This window comes from Myiozetetes cayanensis, unplaced genomic scaffold (assembly GCF_022539395.1).
Source record: "Myiozetetes cayanensis isolate MyiCay16 unplaced genomic scaffold, myiCay2020 scf20-37, whole genome shotgun sequence".
NCBI lineage: Eukaryota > Metazoa > Chordata > Aves > Passeriformes > Tyrannidae > Myiozetetes > Myiozetetes cayanensis.
Window position 1 is genome coordinate 6,148,515 of NW_026087412.1, and position 12,206 is coordinate 6,160,720.

Genomic DNA, 12,206 nt, shown 5'->3' on the forward strand with positions numbered 1-12,206 from the left:
TGAGCTCCAAATTTTTAGTAAACAATCACCCGCAAGAAACTCCATAGAAAAAAACCTGATAGCTGGAATAATTTCAGGAAAATTAACTTTACATTCAATGCTAGAAGAAAAGTTATCAACACTCTATGTTCCATCTCCTAGCTGGAAACTTAGAACTGTTAGGCTGGCTCCACAAAAGCCTGGATGCAGGGACAGTCATTAGGTGGAGTCTGGATGTGTTAAGGGGATGATGCCATCGCTGCAATGGAAGATAGCAGAGTGTCCCCCTTGGGCAGATACAGGCTCTGTATCAGGTACAGTTTCACTAGCTAGAACCAGATATACCCTTTGGACACTCTTCCCTGTAACACCCACATAAGACAAGTTCATTTTCAGTTCAGTGCCCAAAGGCAAGAGTCAGGCTAAAATCCCAGTTTCCCTCCTCCTACACAACACATCTTGATGTTGCTTACACTGCAATCTGCTTCAGGCTTCCAGCTTGTACATCCATCATGGGCTCTTCCTGGCTCTGATGATCACAACAGTGATATCTAATTCAAACAATGAGAGCTTTTTCCCTTTAACTTGTGTGAATTTCCTTTGATGCTTAAATAACAGAAAAACCACAAAAGCAAATGAGGCTCTCATCTGAATTACTTAGGAGAGCACAGTAAGCTATTCTAAGCTGTCAGATACAGTTGTAATTAGGTGCTTTTAGAAGTATATTATCTATTTTTATCTGTTATTTATTGTGCATACTCTATTTAATTGTGCTGAACACATTATGCCCCCGACAGGCTACTGCAGATTTCTCAGTGCGTTAATTGTCTGGGTGCTCCTGCTACACCCATTTTTGAGACTCTGAGACAAACCAACTGAGTTCTGACACTTATTTATCTTCTTAGAGCAAATCTTTTTGTCTGGTAAATATGTAGGGCTCCTAAAGAGATGTTACACCATGTCATACTAATCCTCCTTAGTTCATGGATTACTGACCAAATGCACAGTGACAGCCCTTTCAGAGCCACCATCTCCCACAGCTGCAATCTGCTGAGGTGCACAACCTCTGCACACCAATCCCACCTTGCCCTCCCCACCAGGACCCCAAGAATGAGCTGCGTTTGTGCAAAGACACCTTGCAAACCTTACTTGGTGCTGCAAGAGCTGAAAACCTCTCATTTCTTATAGAAGGATGTATTTCACTGTGGGAGAGCAACACCCTCTGCCTAAAGGCAAACCCATGAGGTTTTCAGAAGAACTTCAAGTCACCTGTTTCTTGGGGCAATGAAGATGCACCACAAAAGTAGGGATTTGCCTCTGCCTGGGCTGTGCAGAGTCATCCTCAAGGCTCTTACCCCAAGAGGTCACAGGCAGAGCCCCAAGTTCACTCCCTGTGTCCATTTTCCTGTCTCTCATGCCCACTCAACCCTGCTCATGTAAAAAAGCAATAGCAAAACAAGGCAATAACTCTTCTCCCTTCCCAAATACCTAGAAAATGAACGTGAGTCAAAGCTCCAGCTGCCTGGCAGCAGGAATGCAAACACACCAGAGCTTCCTGGTGGATACCAAGAAGCAGCTCCACAGCCTGTTTAATTAATCATCCCTTCCACTCCTTGCAATATCCCTCAGTTCAGCCCGTGTCCTCAGCTACCCTGACCACGGGTGGGGTCTGAACTCACCTCTTGCCATTAATTGCCTTAGCACCCCGCAGTGTTTTTAGGCTTGCACTGCCCAGGTGGGGTTAATTTATCCCAATTTCTCATCAGAGGCACTGAGAATGAGAAACCTCTCCCAGCATGTTAGCTAGTGTTTCCCTTCTTCCAAGATACTTGTATGTCTGAAAAGCCTCCCCTTCAGCTTTTCTGTATGCCCAATTTAACAGTGGAAATGAAAAGAATTTTTATAGGTCTACATCAAAGTTCAGGACAGGAAGGAAACTGGAGACCCTCGGAACTCATTACAATATGGCGAGGATTAATGACCTTTAGTTCTATACATTCTACACAAACACTACTTATTCCATAAGAAACAATACTTATACTACAAAAACACTACTAGTTTTGCTTATAGAATTTCAGAATTAGATTCATAACAGTAAGTTCATACCCCTGACAGCACCAGGCAGCCTTCTTCAGAGACCTTCAGCTTGAACCACCCTGCCAGGAGCTCCTGACCTATACCCAGCTTCTAAAGAGCAAAGGACTCCAGTAACTGCTCCCCTCTGGGCTAGGAGTCTGCCAAGTGCTACTTTCCAAAAGAAAACGAGGTTTGCTGAGCTGGCCCCAGAAGCAAAAAAGCAGAACTGCCCCAGGAAGGTGATTTTATAGCCCCTGTCTGCTGTCCTGGCACAATCTCATCGTGAGAAGCAGCTGCACCTGCAGGAAAACCACAGCCAGGCACTGAGGCTAAAGCAAGGATAGTACCACCCATCTCTCCTTTTTATATTCCTGTGTTTTGGGGTTTTTTTTGGCTAATGGGGGGAGAGTGCTGCAGTGCCACTGCTGTGTTGCAGATGACATCCATGTCATCATCAGTCAGCCTTCTAAAGTGAGAAAAACCCACGGAATAATACAGCAATTTTCCAGGTTCATGGACAGTTGTACAATTTGAGATATTCTGTTGTCTTTGTATGCTATGTGTGTGAGAGACGTGGGAACTTGAAATGGGCCATAAAATATAAAAGACATGGGGTTTTTTTAGTGATAATATATCAGCCTAAGAAGTGAATGAGCCCAAATAGCAGCTCTTTGTCTCATTCATAATTTTAATATGCTGAAAGGCCCACATTTTAGTCTATCCGGCTACAAGCTTTTAAAGTATATGTTTATGGATCCCTGAGAAGAAAGACATCAAAAGAAACAAATGGCAGCTTTGAATTATAGTGGTGATGAATATTGTCATAATAAATTCTCTCCTTACCCAAAGGAGCAATAAGGGATTCCTGCTGTACCACACCATGTTTTCACAAGTCAAACAAAGCCACGTGTTCAATTTATAGCTTGCTTTGGGGCTGAAAGTCTCCACATATCTTCTATGAATGCAACTGAACATGATTCAAAACTATTTGGTTAAGAATATAAGAATACCATGTTTCTAGCTAATTTAGGCTGAGGTTTCCTAGGCTGTGCACGAGGCTTTTGCTACCCAAGTCAGAGGTACTGATGTATCTAAATCCTCTGGGCAGCATGTCAAGCCATAATCTTTTAGAGGTGCTGCTTTACAGCTTGTTTCTACAGCTATAATTGCAGGAGGAAGGGATGCTGAAATGACAGTCAAAACAATGCTTTCATATGAAAGATTAGCCATTTCAACACCATGGTCCTTATCAGAGCTGCAATGTATATTAATCACCCATTCCCCACTTCAGCTCCATTTGCTGCTGCTACAAAAGGGGATGACAATTTAAACAACCACTTCTGGAATACTTGGCTGGTGCACACAGCTTTGCTCTGAACAAGATGAATGAATCCATTTAGACACAATGGCTACACATTTTGCCATATCTTTATTGCACTTTTACCACGTTGCAAACAATTCCACAAAAATGCTGCAAAAGTAAGCCTAGAGCTGCTGAAAGCAGCTTTTTACCCATATATGTATATATTTACACAAAACTATCAAAAGCAAAATTGAAAAGTAGCAGCTCAGCTATGATAGTCTAGAAAGATAAGAGCTGCCACCTCCTTATGGACAAATAGTACAACTTGTCATTTTACATCACTTTGTAAAACCAACATTCAAGTATTCCTGTCAATGCACAATTAGTGAAATTCCCTTCTGGTAACCACTGTATTTATTATTATTATTATAATTATTATTATTTTTTGCCTTTAAAGGTTCATAATGCCTTAACCCTTTAAATGCTGAGTAGCCGGGGGGAAAAAAGCATTCAATTTAAATAAGATACAGTGGATTAGAGCACTTAAAGGGTTAACACAAAATACTAAGTGGACTGTCACCACAAATAAAGTGTGAGTCACAAAACTATGCCATCCCTCTTAGTTAAATTTGGTAGGTAGGTCTGGGGTTTCATAGATATACCATATATAAATACAAAATATTAAGTAAAGGCCTCCTTTCTATACAAAAAAGGACAGGAGGTGTTTTGCTATCAGACTGTTGTCTGTCAATGATCTGAGTATTTTCTGAATCTTTTCATAATCTCTCTTCAGGAACTAATGAAAAGCATCACATTAGACTTATTTTTTTCTTAATGAGCTAATCCTTTGCAGAGTCTACACTTTACCTACTTTGGGAACAATTATATCTCATTTCTGAATTCACTGAATTCACAAAGTGGCATACACAGTCTTTTGCAAGACTTATTTTTTATTTTCTTTTTCTTTTTCCTCTTTGAATCTTCTTTACTCGGCTGGTAAAAACGTAGTCTTGCGATTTCACTACCTCTCGGTCGTAACAGTGTTAACATCAGTGTTAAAGTCATTTTCAACCACATTGTCATAACCATCCTTTTCTATACAGTCACTAACAGCCTTGAGGACAATCCGTAGCCGCCTGTCCATCGCCTCCAAGTGAGGCTGGTAGAGAATCGGAGCTATTTTATCTTTTAGCAAAGATTCTTTCATCAAGAGACTGAGTTTGTATTCCTCCTTGGCTAACAGCTGTAATCGCAGATAGGTAGACTTCCTGATTCTAGGAGAAAAAAGGAGAGGAAAAAATGCAAATCAGTATTTTCGTCACCGTTGGTCTTGACAGGGCTAAAAGGCTTACAGTCAGCACTGCATTAATAGTGTGAAAAGTGTATTATGTGATCTGAAATGATGAGAAACAGGCACTGTCACCGTCCTAAGGAGCAGCTGGCATTGTCACCTGGCCAGTGATCCCTGGGGGCCCTCAGAGGTGGAGAGGTTTTGGAGCACAGCTCTGTGCTGAAGTGCAGGCAGCCCTTCTGTTCCTCAGCTGGGAAAAGCACCAGCTGGAGCTGGTGCAGCATTCACAGAGTCATGTCCATCTTGGCAATGACACACGTGGCACTGAGCAGGGGGTGGGTGACAGCAGTGGAGGCTCCTCAGGCTCACCCTGCAGGGATGCCCAAGAGCCCCCACAGACACAGAGCTCACGCTGCATCTCAGATGTGCAAAGCTGAAACTCAAAATGTCACCTGTCCTCTCTGAAAACCCTGGCCATGGGCACCAAGGAAAGCTGTGGTGAAGCACCTGAACCAGTTGGGATAAGTTTTGCCACTTGACTTCCTTGGGTATTTTGTTTTAAAGCCTCTATTCTGACAGTTCATAACCACGCTACTGCAAGTTCCTGATCTCAACAGAGCATTTAATGTGTCAGTGCCCACGCTCAGGGATAGCTAAAGTCAGGCTCTGTGGGCAGGGTCACACCATGTCCTCATCTCCATGGTGTGCAACAACAGATTCATTTGAACATTTTCAGTCCTGTCAGTGGAAACAACTGCATAAACCAGGAAACAACTCCAGAGGCGAAACATACCTGCAGCACTGGTTTAAAGGCACCAATATGGAAAGTTCATCATGGGAATATTTTCCAAACCTATTTAAAGATAAGAGCAAGAACATGACAAAAGTTGTCATTAAGACACACTTTTTTCCTTCTTTTTTTTCCCTCCTGAAAGATTATTAAAGATATTTACCCTCTTCCATTATCTAAGTGGATAATAAACGTTTCATTTCCAAACTTCTCAAAGGTTTCATAGTGATGTCGATCCATGTTACCTATGGGATAAAGAGAAAAAAAGAGTCATTCTCACTCTGGTTTGCTGCTGAGCCTGCAGGTCAGGGCGATGCAAAGGCCCCAGTTCAGTGAGAAGCCCAGTGCTCCCCACACACGATGGCTGTGAAGGGCAGGGAAAGGAATGGATTTACTGAGCTCATTGGCTTCTACCCATGGATGCCCCAAAGTGTGTGATGCTGGAAGATGGTGGAAACAAGCCCTGCTGCTCCAGCCTGGGGTCAACACAGTGTCTGCAGCAGCCACGGCATATGTGAGGCTTGGCTTAGGGAAGGGCAAATGCTTCAAGCAGGGCTGTTAATCCACATGGCTTTCTTAATATTGCATTAAACTTTTTGCACCCCCACCAAACACCCTGGTTTTCCTCTATTAAGAACTTTGTCCAAATTTCTGACTGCCTGGAAGGCCAAAACAGTGTCATGGCTCTAACATATGGATCAGGATGGCACTGCACTGGTAGAGCTGCCCAGCCCCCTTTGGGCACCAAGGCAGGCAGCTGTGGGACCTGCTTTTTAAGGTCAGTGTGCAGAGTACTGGTGCCAAGCTATGAGTTTTGTCTTCATGGCAGGGGTCTGGAGCTACTTATAGATGCCACATATGGCTCCTGAGCCGTGACTTGGCCTCTCCTGCTGCAGCCTATTGCAGAAATCTCAGTGGGGGCAATGGCAGAAGATATGTCAACACTGGCACATGCCCAAGGATCAGGTGTGTAGGTTGGGACCTTACAGGTATATTAGCTACAGCAGAACAGATTTCATATTAGAATGTCTCAGTGTTAGCCAGTGACTAGGCTTGGATTGGGTCACTATTACCCAATTGTTAATAATTATTTTATTCTGATTTGGTTGCATAGGCAGATAAAACCTTCCTGATATATACCACAGCTTCCTCTGTAACAAAGCAATGCCTCTTCCCCTGCCTCTCCCTCACATTTTACAGAGCAAGGAGTAGAGAACACCACTGCAGGATGAAAACAAAGCACCAGTAATGAGCAGTCTTTGTGTGTGCCTCCAGGAGCCATACATTACAGTGGTAAAGCCCTCACTAAAGCAAACGGTGAAGCCCTTCACTGTTGTGAAGGAGACTGGCCTGACCTGCATTCATCATCACTCTGCATTTCTGAACATCTTTGTTCCTTTAATCTGCACTGATGGGAATACATAACCACATAAATCTGCATTTTCTCATAATCATCTAGGACGGCACATACAGTAAATGCAGCTTCAGCCACGCTTTAGCAAACTGCTGAGCTATGCAAGCAGTGTAGAAAGAAATAGTTCTTATTCTAATTAAATGTTGCATTTAATTTTTGAAAGAGATGAAACATACCCATTAGGAAATCAAAAACTGTCATATCCATTATATCCAGAATTCTGGTCCCACTGTCATACGGGGGTGTTTGTTTAACCTCTTCACAATAATCTGGATCAACTTCCCATCTGGAAAAGGCAATATTTTGATATTTTACATGACATACAAAGCTTACTGAAAATTACAAAAAAAATGTTATTTTGCAAAGATCTAGTTGTATCATGTTGGACTGAGGGCAGGGTCAGGTAGAGGCAGCAAATTCCTCAGGCTGCTTCCAGCAACGCAGGCAACCGAGAAAGATTGTGACTGATGAAAAGGGGAGAAAACCACAAGATTGAAAACTATCTGGCTAATAGCTTCAGGATTTAGGAGACTAGCTGCACCATCAGTCATATGATGAAAACATCTCAGACTTGCTTAGGGCTGCTGATAGCAGTGAATCTTTCTCCCTCTGATAGGACTCGAGACGGGTCCCGTTGCGTCTTGTCAATGCCACTGGAGGTATTTGTCCCATGAGGGAATTATGCCATTGAAGGTCCTTGTGGGTTCAGGACCATAAGCTGGAGCTCCTGGCACGTTAAGTGCCCTGTCCTTCCCAAGAGATGGAGAAATACAGGTGTTGTCCTAAGGCCAGGACAGCCAGTGCAGTGACTGCAGCATTATTTTCCCATTGCCCTCCCTTTGCTCACCACTACTCACTCTGCTTTCTTGCGCTTGTGGTAGGAACGTCTCCAAGGGTTTCTCCAGGTTTTCCTTTTTGCTAAAGACAAATCTGGTAGGAAAGCAGCCAGGGACCCTTCAATCTGATCTGGTTTTCCACACAGGGCGTGCTCTGTTGAGCAGTAGTAGGAACATTCCCCATAGAAGCAGATGTTGTTGGCTGGCAAATAAAGGAAAAGAGTTATAAAACCTAGCCTTAAATTAGTATTTGAGAATTCATAAAAGCACTGATGTATGTAAGAGCAGAAATAAATCCAAAACCCTGTTACCACACATACTTTTCTTCCACTGAAACCACTAGAAAGACATTAATTTCAGTGGCTGTGATCACGCCCTGTGCTGAGCTCTCTGCAACTATTTCCAGTCTATTTATATCTTCCAAAACCACTTTTTTAAAAAAAATCCTTTTCTTTCTCCCTTTTTTTTTTCCCCAGATCGATACATTCTTTGGGATCTATCTGTTACCCCAGGCTGGAACCCCAAATCCCACAGCTGAACAAGTGGCCCATGCCCAAAATTAAGTAATTTTTCAAAAGCTTGGCTCGTTTCTTTAAGAACAGAGAACATTTCATTCATTTACTTGTTGCCTTGTTGGTGTGAGAAGAACTGGCAGTTTTAGTACGGAGAATTATTTACCATGCAGGCTCCCGTGGGGGGGTGTGTAGAAGGTGGAAATAGCACAGATGTAGCTCTGTCAGCACACATCCCAAACACACACTTCTTCCTCCACACCTCACACTACTCCAACAACCGCAGAGAAAGAATCTGCAGCAGGTTTTGGAGCTTGTGTTACCTCAAAACCTCCCCAAAACTGCCACCACCTATTTCTGTACCAACAGGAACACCCACCTCTTTACAGGAACACCCTGCCCACGGGAATTCACTGAAGGTGAGAGAGAGCAGCTCATCCCCAAAGCCCACCAACGCTGGGCTATGAACAGGAATAGGAGCACACTGCTGCTCTTGTCAGTGTGCTACAACTCTTTTGACATTGCTTTATGCACATAAAATGCCATTAGAGGAAGAGTGTGCCCTTTCCTCACGGTAATGCATGAAGCTGAGAAGTCACATTGTGTCCTAATTCCCCACTAGGCCTCTACATTCAAATATTATTTCTGAGCTCCTCTCCCTTTGGGCAGGCTCAGTATAAATGAGGCAGGAAGGGCTGAAAACAGAGGGAGGTGATTTTCTGCCTGCCACTGAAGACCTGGCGGCTCGGAAAGGTAAGCTGGTGGGTTTTCTTCACAGTGATGCCCTGTAGCATGTGGCCCTGCACATCTCTGTGACATCCCCTTGGATCAAACCCAACCTACAGCCAGCCAAGTGCCCCATGGAGATGGTGCAGTGCTGGTGGGAGACAGTGAGTCAAGAGGATAGGGAACAATACCGGAGTTAACAGGAGGGAGGGAGGAACACAGCAAGGAGCTGTGTTTGGAGAAGGAGAAGTAGGGGAACATTAAGGTCTCATGATGTTTTTGGTTGTATTAAATAGCTGCATGATCTGTGACTGGCTGCTAAGCATGGAATTACACCAAATAAGTGGACTGTAAGGCTGATGTGTTACTACTTGACAGTTTATCTCAGCTTTTCATTTCCAAGCCTCTATTGATGTCCATCAGATTGGTCCATGAAGTTGTGATAACTTTACTCTAGAGAAAGCCTTCTCACATCCCCCTGCTGTGACTGACTCATAAGGGCCACCCATCCATCCATGCTCAGAAACAACTAACCCAAACATCTGTGATTTATATCCTTAAAAGAAATTATTGCAGATAAAATATTTCAAGGGGTTCCAGGCTGCCACAAGGGATGATTTACAAGAAATCACATGCAGATGCTGCTTGCTGCAGGCTAAAGCAGAAGAGTTAGGGAATATAGAGATCCCTTCTTTCCTGGACACCAGCTGCCTCGGTGGGAAGGTCAGGTTTTCCCTGTGCTGCAGCCAGGGTTTGTGTTTCCACTGTGACCTGACTCCCACCTGGCAGCAGGAAGCCAGTGCTCAGTTATCTGCCACCATAACAGTTTTGTAAAGAGCAAAAGGCCCAGCAATGCCCCCCACCCTGTGCCATCACAGCCTCTGCTGCTCGCTATGTAAATCTGACCTTTCAAAAAAGGAATTGTATTAAACACAGCATTTTGCTCAGTGGGAAGATAAATACTGTGTTTAATAGTTTGCTTCTGAATTTAACTTTGGGAACAATGAAACCCTGCTCTGTATTGTCAACGAAAGCAGCTGGGACTAATCATTTGACAGTAATCACACACTGGTATCCAGATAAATCTCGAGGAAGGCTCGGGGGCTGTGGCAGTTGATGGTGTTTGCTGCTGCAGAGTGATGCAAGGAGCACATGTGCTGCCTGCACCGTGCCAGCCACTCATCCCTCTCATCCCTGCCGGGATCCTCCAGCTATTGATCTTCCCACAGAGCCCCCACTGCCTGCACCCAGGCGTCCAGTCCTCCCAGCAATGGCAAGATGCATCCTGTCATTAAGACAGTGAACTTGCAGAAAAACCAAAAGTGTATTTCTCAGTGAGAAGTTATTTTCAATGGCAAAGCTTTTTCTGCCAGCAGTTATTCTTCCTGTGGGCTCAGACCTACTCTCCACAGCTCCTGTCCATTTTCTGGGGATAGTGCTGGTGAAAGGATGCTGTATCTCAAGCTACTGCTAATGAAATTACCTGCCTTGATTGATACAAAATAGACATCTTAGTATGTCTACCCTAATTCTTATATACTGGCAGTAAGATGAAGCAGCCTGAATGGAAACATTCATTTTTAAGGTTTCTTAAAAATGTAGGAAAAAAAAAAAAAGAGGTACCAAATATAGAAACCCACAGTTCTCATTTAAGACTTCAAGGTGCAGCAGCAAGGCTCTTTGAAACCTAAGTAGGTGACCCACATTCTGCACAGCAGGCTGAGGTGAAATTCCAGCTAGAGACACAAGCCTAGCACTTCATGGCCATCCCATGCTGAGAGTAGGGTTTGGTTTTCTGAAGGCAAAGTAAGAGGGAAAGGGGAGATGAGCTCCCTATTGGAGCATGGCCCTTCTCCTTCCATTAAAATTGCCAAAACCATATGTTCCTCTCACCAGATGAAGGTGTTTCTGTGTAAGTACACCTGCAAAAGAAGAAACAGCCAGGAGTTTGTGCCCCTGCAGAGTGGGTAGAAATGGCAACAGCAGCAGTGCTGGCAAAGCAGGCAGGGAAGGATGTTTATACTTGCTGAAATGTTCAAATGCTGCGAATTTGCAACATGCAAACTCCTTCTTCATTACAAACCAAAATTGTTTCCCCAGAGCACTGGAAAGGCAAGAGAATCCCATGTTGCAATGTCTGATTTTCATTATCTGAGGAGGAATAGCTACGATTCATAATGAAATGCACGCAAAAATCATGGTCTGGTGATCAAAACTCCAACTAATTACAACAATTAAGAACCAGAGTGTCTGGGCATCATCCTGATAGCTGAACAATAGTTCTCAGGAAGAAAAGGAACAAGGGAGGATACCTTAAAGCAAATTGCTTGGCAGAGCAGATCTTTTATTGAGCTTTGCATGACTTTTAATAGAGGACATTTAGCAAGCCTGTGCAACTGGAATACTGGAAAGAATCCCGAATATTTACTAGAGCAATGCATGAAAAGATCTTTCTTTTACCTCCTCAAAATAATAGGTAATTCAGAATTGCTATTGTGTGCTGAGAGAGGAAAAAGAATCCATAATCCCTCGGAATTGGTTAATATGAACAAAAACATAGTGCTTACTAGCTGTGTAACATTGATTTCTTTAAGCTGCTGCCTCAATTACTTCCAAAACGAAGGCTGACATCATTAATATGTCTCTTTTTTCCTAGCAAATTACCATTCATTTGTGAGAGTAGCAGGGCTACTGCAGTCTGCCCTACTGCAAAGGATGTAAAATTAATTTAAATAATTACTGACCTAATTCCATTTCTCATGTTTAAGTCCAAACTGCCTGGAAGAGCACTTTTCTGCAATCTGCTTCCTCTCTGAGTGCAGCCTAATGCATCAACTGACCTGCCTGCTCAGAGCCATCACCACTTTCCAGTGGAAGAAGGGATCCTGCTCGGCACTGTGCTCTGAAGCTACAACTGGCTGCAGCTCCCTGGCCCTGATTTCCATGGCTGATGGGACAAGGGAGGTGTCCCAGGCGTGGAAATGCAGTTTCTTCCAACACATCCCCATGCTGGTCTGGGGAATAACACAAGTGCAGTGATGAGCATCATCAATGTTCACCCTCTGAGGGTTCCCACTGCAGAACCATGAGCTCCCAGCCCAAGGGAAAGAGTATTCTATAAAATCAATTTAATTTAGTGCTCCTTTAATTTTAGAGAGCTATATGTGTGCATGGAGAGAGATGTATTGCCATCATGACCATTAATTGCCACTGAGCACCTCTGGGGATAGAGATGCAGTGACAAAGACACCTGAAAGGGAGTGCCAGAGGGCCCTCAAG

The 12,206-nt window shown here is 43.6% G+C and overlaps 1 protein-coding gene across 1 annotated transcript in view; it reads right to left on the minus strand.

Annotated features, from left to right (window-relative positions):
• Nucleotides 1-3,465: 3,465 nt before the first annotated feature.
• Nucleotides 3,466-12,206, minus strand: part of FAM20C (FAM20C golgi associated secretory pathway kinase) — a 58,078-nt gene continuing 49,337 nt past the window's right edge. Inside the window, exons 7-11 of the mRNA XM_050317418.1 lie at nt 7,711-7,891; nt 7,030-7,139; nt 5,603-5,684; nt 5,443-5,502; nt 3,466-4,632 (exon numbers count right to left, since the gene is read on the minus strand). Coding sequence (XP_050173375.1) covers nt 4,380-4,632; nt 5,443-5,502; nt 5,603-5,684; nt 7,030-7,139; nt 7,711-7,891 — 686 coding nt within the window. The 3' untranslated portion in view covers nt 3,466-4,379. The remainder of the gene's footprint in view (nt 4,633-5,442; nt 5,503-5,602; nt 5,685-7,029; nt 7,140-7,710; nt 7,892-12,206) is intronic.